This window comes from Oryzias latipes, chromosome 8 (genome assembly GCF_002234675.1).
Source record: "Oryzias latipes chromosome 8, ASM223467v1".
NCBI lineage: Eukaryota > Metazoa > Chordata > Actinopteri > Beloniformes > Adrianichthyidae > Oryzias > Oryzias latipes.
The window spans coordinates 13,300,090-13,322,063 of NC_019866.2; the positions used below are offsets into that span (position 1 = coordinate 13,300,090).

Below are 21,974 nucleotides of genomic sequence, written 5' to 3' on the forward strand. Positions count from 1 at the left end.
AACTGATAAATCTATGTTTATTACTGCAAAAAAACAAGTAATTAAAACAAGTAATTGAAGACTACTCTTTAGTAATTAAAGACTACTTCTGAATTTGTATTTTTATCAACCTGTATTTTAAAAATATAAAAAAATATTAAAAAGTTTCATTACAAAATGATCTTACTTCAGAACTGTTCTGCAACATTTATGAAAAAGAAGCAGTGATTAGGTTTATGATAAAACATGCAGGAAATAGGCTGAGATAGACTAAATACTGTGGCCTTTGTTTGGACATTGAAGACCAACTTGAAATAAAAGGCCAAATCATGCACTCCTACATGCACACAACCCCACTTTTGACCCATGTTTAACCTTTGTGTGTCCAAAAAGCTCCCAGCAGCTGGCTGATGGGGAACGCTGAGAACAGGATGAAACTAAACGCCAACATAATCCTCGGCCAGAGGGGGACAGAGAGGGCACTGACAGGGAAAGAGGGGAAACAAGAGCAAAAAAGGGATACTGTAACAAAAAGTGGGCCCAGAGAAGTCCCAATAAAAAGTGCTGCATGTGTGAGGAAAAAAATGAGTGTGAGAACAGAGGAAGCATAAAAATGGTGCAAAAAAAAATTGCTATTGTCACACTTTATTGAAAAATTCAACTTGACATATACAGTTTCCTGTCAGCTTTAATGTACATCAAGCCATGTCAACAGAAGTAGCAGTGAGCCTGCTGCTAGCAGTCTGGGGTTCACATATAAATCAAGAGGCTGAATGGAAAACACAGGGTGTAAATGAGTACAAAAGAGAGCAGACTTCATTCCACTCTAATACGCTACATTAACATCGATGGGAATGTGACATGTATACCTTCTCTGCGCACAAACATGCGTAAGCATGTGTATGACAGCTGTTCTATATGTGAAATAATCCTCGGTAATCTCCATGGCTCCCACAGTCTCTTTCACAATATCCTCTCGAGCATCTTTGACCTCGCTGAGAGTGTCTCCAACCTGCCACACACGCTGCCCTCGCCGTAGATCATCCCATACCTTCACATCTGTGGTTTATCTTCACTTCCCTTACATCCGTTGATTGAAATGAATGGTTTCTTAAAGGACTCAGTCTGCATCTAACGCCAGAGCAGTTTCAGTTCCCTTTTTTTTTTTAAACATTCCACTAAAAGAGACCACACACTAACTGAACATGCGTCCTCTGAAAAATTCCCTTTAAATTCCTTCCAGTTATTTTGCAATGAGCAGCCAACTGCTGCTTTTACAATCTCTGATCTCATAAATCTGACACAAAAGAAAGACCAAACTTAATACTGACTTCTGAAAAGTACACTACAATTCAGTTTTCCTTCCTCTGTGGCTGCTGAAATTATAACATACCATCATATTTAATGAGTAGCTGTAAAATTGAAATCAAACTCCGACCACATAAATATGATTCAGCCTACTTTCAAATCAATGCCTCTTCGTTTTGTCTAAGTAACAGATGGGTGCACAGCATTTTCACTTGGGGGGGAAAATACAATACAGTAGGTTAAGCTAAACTGCTTCTACATTTGTGGGTCAAGCCTGCCACCTGCTGCTCACATCAATAATATTCTTATTTTTTTCTCATCTAGAAATGCTTAAAAATTCTTCTTTCTATGGTGGCCCTGAAGTGCACATCCCACAGACAAATCACTCAAGGCAAAAACATATTAACGATCACAACAAAAATTAAAAAAGATAAAACAAATGATAAAACATAACATTACATTTAAGAAATCAAAACTAGAAACTAGAAAAGGTATGTCTATGGGTCACCCCTAATTAAATGCTGACGTTTAATTGTTTTTTTTAAATGTGTCTTCAATGCCTGAATAAATACTAATAAAAGCTTTATGATTATATCCAGGATCGCTTAATACCAAATAACTTTTGGCTGAAATGATGGACACACTTCATCATCCAATCAGTGATGTCCCATAGTACCTGCATTTTCTGGTTTCTTTTTTTCCCCTGGAATTTAGTTTTACTTTCTATGTTAAGTTTTTATTATTTGTTTTGGCTTTTTGAAAAGTCTTTGGGATGCTTAATACATTTTTGCACCGAGTGATTTCTTGGTGGGATTTGCCCTTCAGGGCCACTGTATCTTTCACTATGCTGGTGTCTATTATTTCCTTTACAATTTCCTGTTTTTTATGCCATTTAGCAGTAAAGCTCCTTCCGTTTTTGGCTTAGTGATTTACTAATGAGTGTTAGTGAATAGCTAAATGAGTATAAAATTCTTTCTGATAAAGGCGTTAAAGTGTACACAGATGATATCTTTATGAGTCAATGCAAAATCAGATGTAGGACACAAAGTACACAAGGATACTTCTCCAAACAGGGGTGGATTGTCCTTGACTCTTTCACAGTGGACTGTCTGTCAGCTTCTGACTGGAGGAAAAAACTTTTTTGTAATCCAAAATCACTGATGTCACAGTGTCCAGGGAATTGATTGAAGGCAGTCCTCTGTTGTTTTTTTTTAAATTGTTTATACATTTTAAATATACAAAAAGCTGCTGAATAAGTCTTTTGGAAAAATGGCATCGATAGGAGCAGAGGAAAAGGCTTCAGTTCACCTTCGTTGGAAATCCTTTCTCCAAGCTCAAAACGTCTGAAGCAAGTTTTATAAAAGAGTTTCTGCAGTCGTTAAGCTTTTAAATTCATGGCGAGGGAAGAGTAGATGTTGAATTTTTTTTAAAGTTGCTTCAATTAAAGCCATTTGGTCACCTTCATCCTCTTAATACCATAAACTGGTGATCGTCTGTTTTAGGAATAAGTGGCAAACCCCCTTAGGAGCAGAGGTCGGTCTTTTGGTCTCTCAGCTTAAGTTGTGGATTCCATTGTTCTAGAAATTACTAAAGAGCTCATATTTCTTCATCCAGTCCATCTGTGGAGCCTTCCTCTTTTCCTTGGCATGAACCTTCATCTTTTCCTCCGCTGCTGTTGCGCTCAGGCTCAAGCCCATCTCAGCGAAAGGGTCCATGTGGAGGCTGCCATCATCATCTGCCAGCTGGATGCGTGACAAGAAAGTCGTGGGAAAAATGACATAACAGATTGCATTTTTATGTCAAAGACTTCAGAGACGATCACATCATTTCATGCTCACCTGTGTGCTGTTGCCCTGGCTGCTAAGGTCAGAGCGCGTGGACCTTATGGACTGTGTGGTGGAGCTGCCGTTAATTTGAGCGTTAGATGGTCCGTTGGGTATGGATGGACCATCGTAATCTGTAGAAGCAAAAGGTTCGGAGTGAAGCTCACATCAAGACGTATCGTCTCAACTTGATGTTGCAGTCTTTGGAACCAAATGATGGAATCAAGAACTAAAGGTCAGCAGGGGTGGTTGTCTCTGTAGCCAAAAAAACATAGCTTACTTTAATTTATAGCACACGTCCATGTTTAAATGTGTCCCACCTTTGACGTGACTTAGTGTTGGAACCACTCCCATCCTCTTAAAGTGTTCATCTGTGTCTGGATCCACCACCAACAACCAGGTTTGATCTCCTCCTTTCTTTATGAAAGCCACGACCTCCGCGTGACGCATGCCCTCGATGTTAACACCATTAACCTGATGAAGAAAAAACAACATTTTTTAAAATCTAAGTCAAAAAACAACCTCTCCAAAACACTGGATAGTTCTTTGTCAATGTTCCTCAAGTGAGTTATGTGGCTATAAAACTCATAAAAACAATCAGTTGGTCTTACGGCATAACAGGGGCATAAGAGTTGGAGAAATTTTGCTCATAAAATTGAACTCAATACTAATATTAATCAACAATTCTGATTCTCATTTGAAATAAATTTTGCGGTTGTTCCTGCATCCATCCTGCAGAGGGAGCCACAACACACAAATAATTTTGCAGTCGCCCACGTGTTTTTAGGTCATGTCATCACCTTAAGGGCTTTTCTCAAACTTGTTAAAATCCCTAAATTAAATTAATGGGAAACTTATAAAACCATAACAGAGAAAAAGCAAAACTTTAAAGTTTTTTTTTTAATATTAACAGATAAGAAAAACATTCTGCAGCAGCTACATTTGAGTTTTTTTTGGATATTTTCTGCCGCATTTATTGGAATCCTGCCGTAGTTTTAGTCTTGATCTGTGCTCAGACAAGGTTACACCTTTTGAATTCTTTTAGATGTTATTTTTCCACCAAGTCTAGACCTTGCTTGGTAGGACACAACACGCCAAGCCGGTGTTGAAACACATTTAATTATTGATAGCGCTCCTGGGCTCCAGCTATAGTACAGGTCTCAGGTGTCAATGTGCAGAGAGGGAATTTGTTTGAAAATTGTCTGTGTTGTATGTACAAATAGAAAAAGTGTATTTGGATAGTAAAATGAGACAAGCGGACTGAATGTATCTGGTATGAGACAGATTATGAGGGAAAGGAGAAATGAAGGGAAACGACAAAGAGAGAATGAAAGACAACATTGTGGCAAAAGCAATGGAATAATGAGAACTCCTACAGAACAGATGGAAAATGGGAAGTGCTTGAGTGCATCTGCTTTATCTCAGAAATCAAGACAGAACAGGGCAGAGGCTCAGACAGATTAATCCAGGCAGAGGAAACATCTTTTCATTGTACCAAGCAGCAGGTGTTGTGTCATATTTCACAGACTTCCTTAACAATTCAACCCAAACAAGCCAATACTGTTCTCTGTCTAATTAATACACGCTGTAGGAACTGTGCAGAAGCTCATTTCTCACGGGAGGGGTCCCCAGGGAACCTCTTTGTGTTGTGTGTGGAGTGCACGTCATGTAGATTTAAAGCATTTGAAGTTACTGTGTGATGTTTGATGCATGGATCAATCTTTTTCAACTTATTTCAACTCCATCTGTGAATATGACGCAGGAAACTTATCAGTATTTGGTGACAACCAGGCGTGAAAGTAGATTTTTGTATCTGCTAGTACTATAACAAATTACGTAAATCTTTTAAATAACAGTAAATGTATATTAGGGGTGTAAAGGTCAATTGATGAATTGATTTATCCAACCAGATTGATCTGTCTGATGCAAGTTGTTAATTAAGTCAAATCAAACTATACCATAATAAAATCACTTCAAAATTAAATAAGTGATTATAATTGATATTGGAAATACAGTTTGGATTGAGGCACTTTAGGTTTATTTTACTGTAACGTGAAAATGACCAAGTGCATCACAGCGGACAACACACATGTGATGACAGGAAAAAGGATCCAGTCCAATGTGTGGAAACACACAGTGTAGAAGAATGTTCTAATAATGTTCCATACCAAATTATTTTGATGTGAGAAAACAACAGTGGGCTGAACTTTATGGAACTAAAATGTGAATGGATTTGCTATTAATTCTTGTTTCTCTCACGTTGTTTAGGGAAGTGAGAGAATTAGTGGATAAAGTGAAAGTAAAGAGAGGGACATAAATTACAATTTGTAGCGATGATAAGATACTAAAAACCACAGAGATGCTAAAATGATGAGATAAAGTGCTGCCTGGTTCACCGTTTTGGCGGCATCAGCCTGCAGCTGCCTTTGTATGAGTGTTAAAGCAGCAAAGAGCGGCCACACAGATGATCTTCCAGCCGGTACGGCGCACCTCCACCTGATCTTATACCAACTGACATTCAGACCTGGTCACAACTTCCACCTGTGTTTTGGCAGGTTTGAGACTGTTTGGATGAAGTGGATCTCTATTTGAGGCAGTCACGAAGGTTTTCCTGACATTTCTCCTGCTCAGCAGGTCAGATTAGTGCATGTTTGTGTTCGTCGTGAAAGTTTAAATGGTTGCTCTGTTGAATGCAGCGACTGATGAAGCGTTCACTGCTGTCAGGGATTCTGCCAACCATCAGCAGAAAGCTGAGCTCTCATTATGGCCTTAACAACTCTTGCTGCTGATACACCTCAGGTGCAATAGGGCGTAGGAAGGGGAAAAGATGGTGGGACATAGAGCCATGTCATGGGTGTTTACCCTTTTCAAACAAGCTGCTGACAGAAACACAAGCGATGTCATGATGGATGCTTGATACATGCATGATGCATGATAGATGCAACTGTAATCATTGTTAAAAACATAAGAAAACAGCATGGTTTTGCCCATTGAGACAAAGCATCTTAACAATTTGGTGCAGAGCATGTATTGACCAAAACTAATGCTACGTTCACACCGTGCATGTGATGTGCATTCAAGAACACGCTAAGCAATAAACTTGAAAACATTCTGGTTTCTGAGGCTTTATGGAGTTTATTGCCTTATTCATTATTAATGACAATTATGGGTTATTTTTGTTAAAACACATTTTCTTATATTTAAGGACATGTATTTTTAGGGGTGTGTGTGTATGTGTGTGTGTGTGTGTGTGTGTGTGGGGGGGGGGGGGGGGGTTACCAATAGGTGAGCCCAACCAAGTGACCTAGCTTTCAGAACACTGTTATTGCGAATAAGTCAAAATTAACGTTCCCACTCCAGGTATAAATAATGAACCACTGCAAAAGTATAGTTAGACTATTGGTTAAAAAATGTACATTAGTGCACACACTTATTAGCCAAAAAGCTCAAACATAGAAGATACAAAAGTACAGAGAGATTTCAGGCAGAATTCAGTGCTAGACATGCACGTTAAAAATTCTATTCTCTAAATAAAAACATTTATCCAAGGAGGCCCATATAAAACCCCAATAGACTGCATTTTACAGTAAAACTTGAGCTGAATGTATGTACAAGGAAGTTGTAACATTTTAGTGAAAGCACTGCAGCGATCTGTGTGCAACTATCATATACGTATTCATAAACTTTTCCAACTTTGCGAAGCTCCGACTCATGGTATGAATTACGGTATTTTGTGCCGTTTTGTGCTCTGGTGTAATTTTTCTGGAATGTTTAAGGCTGTGGTTCCAACCATGCTGACTAGAGCTGGATTGTAGGGCTACCAAACTCTAGGCCACTGATTGGCCAGAAAGTGAAATGTGTTAGAAATGTGTCTGCTGTTTATTGTCTGTGGAATGACAACCAAGGAAAAAAAAAAATCGAGACCCCTGGACTCTTCTTACATATAATGACTTTAAAATAGATTTTTTTAATTCACCGCTTTACTGCAAAGCTGAAAAAATGAGACCTGCTTATCTACCTCAGTTTCTTCTATTGTTGTGATGAGACGCATTGAAAAAATTAAAAGAAAAGTGTCATCATAATTTTCTGATACTTTTAAGATATTTTGACAGTAATCAACATTCATCTAAAACCAAACGTTGCTGTGGCTCTTAGAGTGAAACCATGTAATGGACAAGTGGCTCAACAGGTCTATTATTTAAAGCCAACTTTAGTTGTTGGCCAACACTAAAACAAGAAGATTGAGGGAATGACTGTCAAGTCCAGTTATAGCCATACTGAATACACACAGCATAAATCAAACCCAAATTGGGCTGGGCACATTGACTTGAGTTTACTCCACCCATCTCATTATGGTTCCATTAACGGCTGATTAGAAGACACACAATAAACTTAAAGTTTTGTTGAGTCAACTCGCCTGCCATCAATAAAGATATCTCCGCATGCATAAATCTGAGCTCTCAAATGATTTAACCTGCTTATTTAGTCCCTCCAAGAAGAAGGGTCTAGTTTAGTTTAAGAATCAGCCATTGTATTTTATGACTGATTTTGCGTTTTGAACAATTACCGGTGAGAAGCTCCTTATGACTACTGTGGTGTAATATTGGGCTATGTGAATAAAACTGAATTGAATTATATTTAACCACTGGCGGCCGTGGTGCAACGGTAGGGCGGTCGACCCATGATCATAATATTGCAAGTTCGATTCCCGCCTTGCACGCCCATGAGTCAAAGTGTCCTTGGGCAAGACACTGAACCCCACCTTGCCTATGGTGGGAGGCTGGCGCCAGTGTTCGGCAGCAGAGCCGCCATCAGTGTGTGAATGTGTGTGTGCATGGGTGAATGGGACTGTGACTGTAAAGCGCTTTGGGCCTTCAAAAGAGGGTAGAAAGCGCTATATAAGTATACGCCATTTACCACAACCATTTAATCTTCCCTCCTCTTTCAAAGTTGTCAAAAATAGAAGATAGAGTTCTAAATATTGATACAGTTCTATCACAGTACTGTACATTATTAAAGTTTGGTATGAAGTTGAACAGTTTAACCTGGGAGTCAATGGGAAATGAGTCTCATCTGAAACCAGCATTCAGTAGTCATTTGAGGAACTGCACCAGTCATTATTTTCAGGGGTTTATAGGTTTGGGTTCCTAAATCAAGCCTATAGTTTCTGTATCAGACATATTTAAAAATGCATAAAACTGGGTCTAGGTTAGTTCACTACAGATAGCCTTGTTTCCACTGAGTGGTCCGGTCCAGTTCGGAATGGTCCAAGCAATTCAGGTCAGCGATTCCACTCAAAGTTGGACCGTCACGTCGTATGCAGGGGGAAACTAACAACAACAACAACAATGAAGGTCATCTAGCAGCTCTTTTTTTTTGGCTTGGCTTTTGGTACTTCGCATATAAAAAGCATTTAATGTTGTTAGAGAGCAGATTGTGGGCGGCAAAGAGAAATACAACCACTTTCTTAACGCTTTCTTTTGTTTTAATGACCTTCAGAGAATCATTGGGTTTTAAAGGTAGCTTCTTCTTAACCATTCCGTTTCATTCTTCTATGGACCTACAACCAACAAGGGCCCAAAAATGGTACGGTTCAGTCTAGCTTAATGGGTGCATTTTACCATGCAAACGCTCCAAATACCATACTGGACTGGACTGGACCGTACTGCTCAGTGGAAACACGACATTAGTATCCACTATCCACTATATCCACCATCGACTATAACTTTAACCCAAAACAATTCTGAAAACCAGATTCAAGCCTTTTACCCAGGTATACCTGTTTTATCATTCCGCTTCAGTGTTTTTGCTTGTTCTAATGTTTCAGTAAAATCTCAAAGAACAACCATCAGTAACTCAGTCCTGTTCTAAAAATGGATTCAGTAGAGAGTACATTATTCTCTCTGGTCATTTTAATGTCATATGTCTCTGATAACATTTTGCTCATCAGTCTCCAGTTTTCTCAGCCCTGCTGAGTGGCCGGGACCCGGGTGCACAGCCGGCAATGTCAAAGGTCTTGGGAATGAAGGGTGACAAATGCGTGCATTTCCTCAAATGAAAACTGCTAGTAATAATTGTGAACGTAGGGTTTTATGTATTTGTTTATCAAGTGAAAAAGGTCACTGAACACTCAAGCTCAAATTTTCCACTTGAAGAAACATCAATTAGTATTTATAAAAGGCAGTTCAATCCAGTATAACTCATCGCGGATACAGTAGAGCTGAAACCACAGCAAAAACTTTTTAACATTTTCTAAACTTCCCAATCCTACTCAATCAAAAAGCTGTCAATGTCCAGTCTACTGACTTGTTGTAGAGTTAGGAATTGTTTTCATGTGTCAATAACTGAAGAAGAGTGTTTACCTCCACTTTTTTTGGGAGTAAAACCTATTTTTTTCAACTTACTTTTATTTGGATTTCAGAAAGAAAACCATAATGAGAAAAAAACTTCCTGAAAGCTGAATAAGTGAGTTAATTTTTTTTTGCATTTCACACAAAAATCTAACTTATGAATCTAAAACAGGTTAATTACTAGCAGTGTCGGGTCACATTAAACCAGATTAGATTCAAGAGACCACATTAGTCTTGGGGGTTAAAATCAAATAACTGTCTTACTGATCATTTAGGTTCCACATTCCTACCTCAATAAGCCTGTCTTGTGGTCGAAGCCCGGCACGATCGGCAGGCGATCCAGGATCCAAGGAGCGGATGTATTGGCCGGGCCGGGAGCGATCACTGTGGAGGTTGAAGCCATAACCGGTTTCAGATCGGACGAGGTGGCACAGACGCGGATTGAGCTTGGATGGGTCAGTGTGGGGAAGAGACTGGACCTGGGCCTCGGAGTGAGTGTCTGCCTCCTGCGTCAGGACCAGAAAGTGTTCTTGTTTAGTTTTTCCATAAAAATGACAAATAAACAAACAAATAATCTTTTCTACAAACTGTATTACCCAACTTGATTTTTTTTGCTTGTGCTTCATTTACATTTTTTGTTTTCTGGCAATAAAATATAAATTTAAGACTTTTATTTGTAATTGTATTAAGTTAAGTCACACTTTACTGAATAATTAACACTTTCGGCAAGAGCAATAACTCAAAATTAAATGTGAATGCAAAAAATAATGTTTTATTAAAACAAATGTACACTGCATCTATACAAACATTTATAACACAGAAATATTAAATTACAGGGTTTACACTGGGGCAAAATAGTATTTAGTCAGCCTCCAATTGTGCAAGTTCTCTCACTTAAAGAAGTGAGGGATAAAAAGACAAAAAAAATCCATAAAATTACATGCCGAAAGTCTGATTTTTAAAGAATCTATTTGTAGAAAGATTGTAGAAAATAAGTATTTGATCACCAACAAACAAGTAGATTTCTGGCTCTCACAGACCTGTAACTTCTTCTGTAAGAGGATCCTCCATATCTGTATTAATGGCACATGTTTGAACTCATTATCTATATAAAAGACACCTGTTCACAGCTTTAAACAGTCACACTCCAAACTCCACTATGGCCAAGAACAAAGAGCTGTCTAAGGACTCCAGAAACCAAATTGTTGACCTGCACCAGGCTGGGAGGACTGAATCTGCAATAGGTAAGCAGCTTGGTGTGAAGAAATCAACTGTGAGAGTAATTTTTAGGAAATGGAAGACACACAAGACCACTGATAATCTCCCTCCATCTAGGGGTTCCCACAAGATCTCACCCTGTGGGGTCAAAATGATCACAAAAATGGTGAACTTAAATCCCAGAACCTCACAGGGGGACTTAGTGAATGACCTGCAGAGAGCTGGGACCAAAGTAACAAAAAGACTACCATCAGTAACACTCTACAGACTCAAATCCTGCAGTGCCAGACGTGTCCCCTTGCTAAAGCCAGTACATGTGCAGGCCCGTCTAAAGTTTGCTAGAGAGCATTTGGATGATTAGGAGAATGTCCTGTGGTCAGATTAAGCCAAAATGGAACAAATTACTCATCGTGTTTGGAGCAGAAAGAATACAGAGTTGTATCCAAAGAATACCATACCTACTCTAAAGCACGGGGGTGGAAGCATCATGCTTTGAGGCTGATTTTCAGCAAAGGGAACAGGACGACTGATCCATGTAAAGGAAAGAATGAATGGGGCCGTGTATCGTACGATTTAGAGTGAAAAACCATTGAATACTTACAGAAAACATTTGAATGCTGTCATTGCCAACTAAAGGATATAACAGTATCGACTACAGCTGTGACGGTGTCGAATTTTTCATCACCGCGGTGATGAACCACCAGGGGGCGCGGTGTCGCGGTTAACCGCCCCCCCCCCCCCCCCCCCCCAAAAAAAAAAAAAAACACAAAATCCCCCGGCGGCCGCATCGGAAATAAATACAGTTACAACGTACTATTCTTTGTTAAAAATGACAACAACTAACAACTACATATCTAACTTGTGAACTAACTATAGGTGTTGTAGATTGACTGTGTGTGTGAGCGCGGAGCGTGACATAGGAGGAAGGTGCGCACACGTGTGTTAGGGGTGCGTGTTGATTCTTCTGCAGCGGACCGCTCTGGAGCTGCACGCAAGTTTCACCTGTGCTCTCTGGTACAGACATTTTCTCAGAATATTATTTATTGCCCAGTAATAAACAGACTGCAGACACTGTCACCTTTCCGGTAGCAGTGAAGCCTGACACCCATGAAGAACACGGGGCAGGAGGCTCCGCCTTTGTTTATACAGACACGTAACGTAACGTTACGCTGCAAAAAATAGTTCCCAAACAAAACATGTAGTGATTTTCATGGAAATCTAACAGCGCGCGTTCATGTTTGGTGTTACGGATTGAAGGAGGACAGTAAGACCCCCCCCCCCCCCTCCAACACAAAATCCTCCGGTGGGCGGCCGTGTCGCGCACTTAGGAACGCACGCAGCTTGTAATGGAAATGAATACAATGGAAATTAATAATTAGAAAGCAGTAAATTTGTCGTATTTTCTCACGAGACGGAAACTTCTGTTGTAGAATAAGGATGTGTGCTTCTGAAAGCGCGCGCCTGTTTGTGTAAAGGGAGCCGCGTGCCACGTGCAGCGCGAAGGCAGACACTGAGAGCATGCGCGGTGGGAGAAAAGGAGACAACAGTCTGAAAGAAAGTCCGAACACAGGACTAGCAGAAAAAGGAAATTATCAGCAAAGATGAATGTGTTTATTATAGTTCCAAACACGCACCATATGCAAAACGTAAAAAAAAAAAAAGTGCGTAAAAAAAGTGCGGTGATGCGGTGATGAGGTCATCACCGCGGTGATGCGGTTATCGTCACAGCCCTAGTATCGACTATTGAGTTAAACTTTTGTTATTGACCAAAAACTTATTTTCCACCATAATTTAAAAATAAATACTTTTAAAATCAGACAACGTGGTGTTCTGGATTTTTTTTTTCTCATTTTGTCTCTCATAGTCTAAGTATACCTATGATGAAAATTACAGGTCTCTCTCATCTTCTTTAGTAAGTGAACTTGCACATTGCTGGCTAACTAAATACTTTTTTTTACCCCACTCTATATAGTCGTAGAGTTAAAAAATCATTGAATACATGTCAAGATTAAAGCCAATAAGAAATATTTCACTCTAAACTTTAAGGTTGGAGATAGTTTCACAGCATTCATTCATCTTCTGTTTATTCCCTTTCGGGGTCACGGGGCTGCCGGAGCCCATCCCGGCCACTTGTGGGCGAAGTTGCAGGGTAGAGTGTCCACAATCACACACCCACGCACTCTCACATTCACAGCTAGGGACAATTTAGAGTAACCAATTAACCTATGAAGCATGTTTTTGGACGTTGGGATGAAGCCAGAGTCCCCAGAGAAAACCCACGCATGCATGGGGAGAACATGCAAACTCCACACAGAAAGGTCCCCCATTGATGTTCTAGTTCAGGTCCCCCAGCCGGGACTTGAAACGGGGGCCTTCTTGCTGTGAGGCAAGAGCGCTAACCACTGCCCCACCGTGCAGCTCACACATTTTCAGCATTTTTAACCCAATCTGGCAGCTGGATCTACAGGAGAGGAATAGGAGATTTATGTGGACCTCTTGTTTAAATGACAAAGGAAACAGACATCTGGAAGAAAAAAATGCTAGAATCTATGTTTCAACATCCCTTTTGGGTTGAAATGTTTCTAATATTTAAAAAACAAACAAAACTAAAGTCTGTTCTTGTGACATGTTCAATACACAAGATAAAAGGTTCTGAATGAATTTGACCCGACAGCTCATCGCAGTGGTGCTGTTGGCCAGTACAATGTGTTCCAGTATAATGAGGGTAAGTGAATCTCTGAGGTTTTATGACTTTAGATCAGCTTAAATCAAAAAGCATAAAAAAAGAAGTATGACTGTAACACATGTAGGAATATATTTAACAAGGAAATACTGTTATCTCTGATGTCAGATGTTACCCTAGCTAATTTTTTTCAAATTGTTGTGATGCGCCATGACTTTAGCTGTCTATAAACCGCAAAACTGAAACAACTCATTTAAAAAAAAAGAAGAAGAAAAAAAAAGATCTCAAAACAAGATTTGGTCCACAGCCGGTACTTCTTTTATCAGTGGTATTTTCATTAAATTGCTATTTCAATAGATTTTCCAGCCTGACAGACATTTATAAAACCTGCATAATTGAGCCTTGTGTGATAACAGTGACTCACCACCCACACAGCCCCAAAGAACTGTGCAGCAGCCTTGTCTGATATCATCACAGACAGGTAGAGAATGCATTAAGTGACATGCAACATGCCAAGCAAATAGGACGATGCGCCAATATCCAGTCATGTTATGTAAGAATAATTTCTGCAGCATATGTTGTGCTTAAAGCAGGGTCTGGCTTGTGCCTGCTGAAAATCCCACTGTCAAGGAGAGACAAAAAAGTAAAGACAAAGGCAATGTGATGGTTGATGACTATCATCAATTTGAACTTTTATCACAGCTCTTGCAATTGCACAGCCGAGTTTCAGTCCTGTGAATCCTCTTCTAACAATTCTTCATTTCAAAGAGGTTAAAAAGAAAGCACATTTTATTCAAGGTCCAACTCCAATCCTCTCCTGATGTATTGTAAAGATGTTTGTTTATTATTTTTTAGGACATAGTTTATGCAGAGCAGCAGGAGTTCATTACAAATTTGCCTCCAAGTTGTGGGCGGGACGTCTGGCGCAGAGTAAGCCCGTCATCCATCTGTTTACACGCTCTCCTGTTAGCTTCCAGCCCCTCAAAATCCCCACCTAACATTACCGGTGCAACAAAATGGCGAGCAATATTGCAGCTATCCAGCTGTACAGTTATGTTCCAGATGCCAGCTCAGACGTGGAAAATGAAGACGTACACTAATCTATTTGTCAGCAAGTGGATGGATCAGAATGGAGCAGAGGAGGGAGGTTGTGGCCCACCCACTTTAGCGTCTACATCACAAACCCAACCTTTTTCAAACAGCATTAATTGTCTGGTCCCGATTCACAAGAAATTGAATTAAAAAATGCTTAGAAATGTTATTTTAAGCTTAATCTTTTTTATATGTGTCCTCCATCACAAAAATGACACAAGAACATGTTACAAACACAAAAAACACATCTTTCATTAGAGTGGGTCTTAAAGGAATCAAACTTGTTCATTAAACAGTGATTTGAGCATATTCTTAACACATTGGAGACAAACAGCAAATAATCAGACTAATCATCCTCAAAACACTGCAGATCAGCCTTTCAATGCTGGAGAGAAGAAACTCCTGGTTTTGGCAGCAATGGTAGATCTTCCAGGGGGGCAGAAGAGATTTAAAATCTGTATTTTTGGCTCTGTGTCACTGTGGGAATAAGCAAAGGAGCGCAGAAACTGACAGGCAAGAACTGGGAGGGTGTGTGGAGGTGGATTAGAAAATTGGATCTGAAGAAAAAGATTTGGGTTTAAAAAAAAAGACCTTGTAACTGGTTGATCAATTGATAAATAAAGTTAGAGTACAAAGACAAATTGAGGTGACAAGCTTCCAGTAAGTGATGCTTGTGCAGAAAAGTCTGCAGTAGAAAAGCTTTAACATAAACACAGAGAGCAACACAGCTGGCAGTCATTATGCAGGGGAGACGCAAGTGTCTGCCAGCCTAACCTCCGAATGCCTTTCAATGCCTGTCTACTCTCTACTAATCACCCCCCAGGGCATAAACTCTGCCTGCTTGACTGAGAATGCGTTTAGTGCACATTTACTCTATTATGTTTTTGTTTTTTGTTTTTTTGGCACTAAAGCATCTGCTGTCGGTGACCATACAGACTCCACATCTGAAACTATGGTAGTGTCAATCAAACAGACTCTGAGGTCCTGAAGTTACCACACAAATGCTCAAAAACAGTATGGGCTGGAATGAAACCCAACCGCCTTGTTTGTTTGAACCATGTGTTGAAAACTCCATGGGGCTCCAGGGGAGAGTTTTGACAAGTGGGGGGACAAAAAAAAAAAAAATCAAGGGGGTTGCAATGTTTTCCCCTTCTGTCAGCAAAATGACTTGTCACCAGGAACATTTTCAGTTATCAGCAGAGGATGCTTTGTTTTTTGCTTTTTTTTATTTTTACAAAAACTGAGAGCCACATGTGGGGAGAAGTAGCAGGAACAGCTGGAAACCAATGAAAACAAAAACTTCATTTTTTGCTTGCTCATGTGGAAAATTCACCCACAAATCAGACTTAGAGGAGAAGAAACAAAACAAAACATATGGAATGTTTCTCCACCACAACAAAACATTTTATTTTCAGCTGTAAATCTATGCATGTTCTGACCACAGTGACCTTATTCCATAAGAAAGTGTTGCTTCTATTTTGTTCACTGTTAGTGTACATATGATGAAGAAAAATGTTCAAAATCAAACCAAAGCTCTTATTTTACTTTGTATTAACGTAAAACTTGTTTTTAAACAGAAATATCCATCCCAGATGGCCAGATACCTTCACTTTTGGAATAAAATGTTTAAAGTCCCACTCCAATCATCTTTTTATTTATTTTAAAAGTGTTCCCAGTGGTTTTTCAATTACGATTCTGCCATTTTTAGCCAATATCAACAAACCTGCGTGGTTTTCTTGGACATAGTTTCTGCAGAATGGCAGTGGTAAATTAGAGATTTGCCTCTGAATTGTGTGCGGGACTGTTGGAACAGAGCCTGTCTATAATCTAAATGAAGAAATGCTCAGAAAATAAATTTTAAGCGTAACTATCTTTACATCATCTCCATCATCAGAAAAATGGCAACACGAACACGTTAAAAACACCAAAATCATCACTTTCATTGGAGTGGATCTTTTAATGAATGCAGAGAATTTAGGATATTTGCAGAATAAACTGCTACCTTAAGGAGATTTGAAATTATTTACAAAAAACTGCAGTTTTGATTTTAAGTGTCATTACTGCTTTTTTTTTTGCTGTTGTTGGACATGTGGAACTGAACAGAATGAAGCAGGTGTAGAAACTAGACGAAACAATGAGGGCTCTTTGTTTAACATTTGGCTCTTAAATAAAAACTGTTGAGTGAAAAGTGAGCTGTGTAGAGGCAATGGGAGCTGTGCTTCCACATTAGGGAGAGGTCAGTTGATAATCTTTTTATCTTAAGAAGTTGTTTTTAAGGATGTTTCCTTTTGTCTGAAATGCAGCTGGAAAAAAACTCAGATCCTGGAGGCCGGTGTGTTCTCCATGGAGCATTTTTTGGAAGGAATCAAGTGGTTTCTGGAAAAGAGGGTTATTCATGGGGATCCTCAGTGGCTTTGGTACAAGACATATGGTGCAGCCTCTCCTATGTGCACACACGGGAAGCAGATGAGAACTTTTCTACTGTTTTAGCGCTACTAAAACTGGAATAAATGTTTTATTGGTCTTGTCATCGACGAACAGCTTGTTAGCCTTGATGGTTGTAAAAATCAGCTTCTTGTCCAGATAGACGGACTGATCCATTTACATCTATGTAATCAGTAAACATGACAAGGCTGAAACACAGGAGTATGAAGTGTTGAGGTGATGCTGAAAAGAGGACATCTTTGGCAAATAAAAACCAAATTGAAACGTCATGCAGCTGCAACAGCTGCTCGGTTGGGATTGAAAACAAGTAAAACAGCTTGAAGAAGAAAAACCAGTTAGTCCTGGTAGTCCTCTGACCATCATTTAATAAACATTTTCACCAAAACTGCCAGTTAGATATTTTCTGACTTTTTCTTATTTAATAGTTTATTGAATTCACATTGTGCACTGTTCTTTTCTTCCTAATCATGAATTTGAATCACCTCATCACCTTAGTTTGCTTTGCTTTATGAAGACCATTTCGTTTACTGAACTGAACCAGGCTTAGTTTTCTCAACAAGACCTTTGGTTCGGGAGGTCCGCAATCTGAATCGAACTGTGCCTGTTTGGCTTGTGTCACAGGTCGGATGAACTTTTAGACCAGTGTGAAAGCATATTATAGGTTTGTAAAGGGTTGTTTGTGACAAGTTGGAGATAAAAAAAAGGAGAATTTGACGCTTAGTCTTGCACAATAAGGTCAAATCTGAGAGTCAATGTAACATTTTTAACAAAACAAACTCAGCATATATAGTAATAAAGTTGTCTTTTCTAATTTATTGTAGGGATGCACAGTAGTGTAGTGGTTAGCCGTCTTGCTTCGCAGCCACAAAGGGTTGAATCCCAGCTGGGATATTTTTGTGTTTTTTTTCCTGGCACTCCAGCTTCCTCCCACAGTCCAAAAACATACTGCATAGGTTAACTAGTTATTCTAAATTGTCCCTGGATGTGAATGTGAGCATGTGGCCCTGCGACAGACTGGCTACCTATTCAGGGTGTACCCAACAGTAGCTGGAATAGGCTCCAGCAACCCTGTGACCCTGAAAGGGTTAGAGCCGGTTTGGAAAATGGATGGATGGGTAACGCAGTCAAGTGAGATACCAGCCTTAGAGAGGATGGTACTGACTGCAAAACTAAAGTCAACAAAGAGCAGCTCAGAAACCTCTATGTGTTCAGGTGGGTCAGAGTCTCTGCCTTCTTCTACAGACTTTCTGTAAACAGACTGATGTGTCTAAAGTCAAACAGTAATTTGCGTAACTGTAAATCTGTTTGCCTGCAAGAGAACAATGTGTAGTTTTAAAACTCCATCAGTAAAAAGTTTAATAAAAGGACAACAAAATAAAACAAAAAGCATTGAAGTTAGTTTGTGTGTCTGCACTCATGCAATGTTTTCATTTCCTCTCCTGAAAGCAGCTGCTGCCAGGAGCTTTGACAGGTGATGAAACCAGATCTCAGGTGGCTGAATAATTAAACGGTGGCCTACTGTGATGGATAGATCGTGACCGCTGTTAACCCTTTCACAGCCAAGGATCACTCACTCACTATTGGCTCACCATGCCATGAAGTTTGCTTGACCATGCATGAGAGCATGTGTGTTCCTCTGATGCCTACCCTTGATTTTCTAAGAAGACACAGGAAAAAGTCTGCTGAACCCCTTTGATTTTTACTTTATTACTTTATGAGGCAAATAAAAGATAAAATGTCAAAAATGTAAATAATAGCTAAAGAAAAGACTTATAATGTATCAAATATAAAAGATGAGTCGATCATTTGGCAAATTTGACTATAACTTCAATCAATTCATAATAAAGCAAAGTTGTTCTGCATGTAAAAACTTAGCTCTGAAAACTAACATAATCTTTTTTCTTTGCTACCGTCTTCCTGTACAGGCTCATGTGGGTGCTGGAGCCTATCCCAGCCGTAATCAGGACTGTGACAGGAAAACACCCTGGCTGGCTACAAAAACGACTTGTTTTCCAACTGAGTTTATGATGGAGAAACTGCAAAATATATAAAAAAAGTTGAAAAACAGCATTAATGTTAAAATTACGACCATTTTCCGATCTTCAGCAGTGTGATTACTAAATATATACCTAGGCCATAACTTAAAAAAAAAAAAAAACTTAAAATAAAGTTAATAATAAATAATTAATAAAATAGGCTTTCCCTTTTTATAGATGAACCTTTTACTTGAGAGAGGCGGTTTTCATAGTCTCAGCATTGGGATTCATATTTAGGGCTTCACTGTCGTTTTACATTGAGTCATAGTTATTAAATAAAATAATGTGTGTGTAAAGACTAATTTCTTTATTTTCAACCCTATTAGATACACTATCCGTCTTCAAAAAGTGCAGAACCCAAAAGCAGATGGTTCAAAACAGCTTTATCAAATTTAGAAAATTGATATCTTAAGATTTCTGACCTTGAACCTAAACGGTAAGTCTCGATCCTACATGCAGCTGCTTCATTATTTCTCAATCTGAAGGAGGGAAAAACTCAGATCTCACAGTGAGCGAGAAAGACACAGAGAGGAATTGACAAACAGCTGGACAGAGGCAGAAAAACAAATATAAGAAAAGTGAGATTTGAAAAAAAAAAGGGTTTAAAACTCTTTAGAGAGGAGAAGGGTGTACCAGGTACAAAAAAATATGGCAGAATTAATAGAACACCAAAGTCTGGGTACAGATCCCAAAAACCAGCACTTTTTCCCACGTGTGTTGTTCTGCATTGCATAACAGCTTTGTGATAAGACAAACAGCTGCTTGAGTACTGCTCTACCAGGACAGAGCTAAAGTGGGGATCTGTTAACAAAGTCCCATGCTCCTCTGCAGCATGTGTGCATCTACCTGCCGGGTCAGAGGAAGGAATGCTGAAGTAGAAAGAAAAAAAGCAGAGTAAATGGATGTACCAGAACAAAAGATGGAAAGACGAAGCAGGAGCCAAAACAGATGCACAACAGCTCTTATAAATGTTTGCTTAATGGTTTTTTGAGGTTATTACATGAACTCAAACCAAGAATTTGAGCATGATGGATCCAGAAAGTTATAGAATTAAGACTTGAACTTAAGTTTCAAATTTTGGACAGCTGTGTTTGCTCCATTGTCATACAATAAGAAGGCATAAAAAAAGGAATCCTGCAAAAACAATATCTTGACAAGTTCACAAAGTATCTTATAAATTCTTACAATACTTACAATTGTGCCTAAAAAAACATTTGTTTGAATTTTATCTCTGAAAGCTGACCAGATTTGCTGAAAAGTTCATTAAAAAAAGGCATACTTGTGTTTTTTTGTGAACAACACGTGATGCTTTTGAATATTTGAATAAATGAGGTAGTATTATGCTAGCTGTGCTGCATTTGAACACTCAGTTGCAATGTTTAGGTAAGGGTAAACATGCTCTGAGCTAAGATGACATATAGATCTTCTGCTAAAAGGAAGACTGCTCCAACATAACAGGTTTGCCTCTAAAAGCTGTTTGTGGTTTATCCCTGGATCTGTGGAGTCCAGATAAACGGCATTCAAAACCAGGCTGCATGTCTTTTGATTATTGATTGAATGCAGATATTTGGGTAACAAAAAAGCTTATCATTAACGAACAAAGTCTCTTGGTTTTGAGTTTGTGTTCAAACAAATGCTTCCTCGTTCTTGAGCTACAGAAACCTCAACAGAACTTCAAATATCGTAGTTTTTTGTTTGAATGTCTATTAGTAATTGTCTCATTTTCTAAAACGGATAAATGCATGCTAGTGGACAACAAATAGTCATGGTAAATTCAAATTAAAATGGATAACAAACAATTAAAACAAAAACACATGTCATCTTGCAAATAGGATAAAGAAAAAGTCACAGGCAGCTTGCATGACCTGAATGTGTGTTGGAGGAGTTGCTAAAGCAGATTTTGGTTGTCATTTCATGCACGGTTAAGATTCCTGCACCATTTCATTTCTAACGAGATCTGTGTAGTCTAGAGAGCAGTGGTCCCAAACCGTGGACCGGTAAAAAAGAGTGACATGTTTATTTTTTTATCTGCAGCCCAGTACCAAACGACCCAAGGACCTGCACAGGTCGGTGACCCAGGGGTTTGGGACCACTGATCTAGAGACCAAACCATCACTGAGTAAAGAAAATACATTTTTAATTAGCTACACAGATGATTGTGTCACTCTCTCTTTTACTAAAAATGCTGCTGTAACTAAGCCAAAAGTCAAATTAAAAGAGGTTCATATGCCACTTGAGAGTTTTAAAAGTGTGCTTAAGTTTTAAAATTTTTCCTTTTGTATGAACTCCAGATCTGGTGCTAACCAGGACATCAGTGCTCCATTCAGTCCTTCAAAGTTCAGATTGCCTAAAAAACAGCTTTTAGTGGACAGCTTTTTGTGCTGACACATCTGTCTGTCGACAGCAGCATTGTTTCCTCAGAGTGCATGATGGGTGTCACTTAGAAGCAGCCACATCAGTACGCTGCCGGTTTTCCGGTTTTAGTATTAGTGATATCATGCAAAAACAGAAAAAGAAAAGCAGACAGGTGATTTAAAGCCATACGGCCAACGTTCATCCGAGCCTTTACACTCCCCGCCCCTTATTTTTTCACTTCTTTTTAGTCTTTCAATGGCTCAAAAACACATTAGTTCATTTGCATTTGAAGGCCTGCTAACCTGTCTGCACTGATTACTTTCTGAGCAGGCTGTTGTGCAGCCTAACTACTCCCTAGAGAAAAGTATGTCTGTTTTTTTTTTTAATATGCTGCCTGTTTTTCATAAGGGATGGGAAACCTGGCAGATGACGGTGATACCATGTTCTGGGTGTGTGTGCGTCCACACCCGTGTTATCAGTGAGTGGCAGATATCCTCTGGTACACGTGGTGGAGAACTGGCAAAAGTTCTCATTTTGTTCAGGATGCAGAACGGCCTTTTGCATCTTTGCCCAGACGCATTGGAAACCAATTATTTTTCATTCATCAAATTATTTCACCAAAACAAGTTTTTTATAGTTTGACTGAAATGTAAAAAAGAAATGGTAGAAATGTTAGATATTTCAG

The 21,974-nt window shown here is 39.2% G+C and overlaps 1 protein-coding gene across 1 annotated transcript in view; it reads right to left on the reverse strand.

The window, feature by feature from the left end:
• Window positions 1-591: 591 nt before the first annotated feature.
• The window catches only part of LOC101167292 (Na(+)/H(+) exchange regulatory cofactor NHE-RF2), a 31,892-nt gene continuing 10,509 nt past the window's right edge, over window positions 592-21,974 (reverse strand). The window contains exons 3-6 of the mRNA XM_011478281.3: window positions 9,751-9,966; window positions 3,431-3,584; window positions 3,126-3,244; window positions 592-3,029 (exon numbers count right to left, since the gene is read on the reverse strand). Of these exons, the coding sequence (XP_011476583.1) occupies window positions 2,865-3,029; window positions 3,126-3,244; window positions 3,431-3,584; window positions 9,751-9,966 (654 nt within the window). The 3' untranslated portion in view covers window positions 592-2,864. The remainder of the gene's footprint in view (window positions 3,030-3,125; window positions 3,245-3,430; window positions 3,585-9,750; window positions 9,967-21,974) is intronic.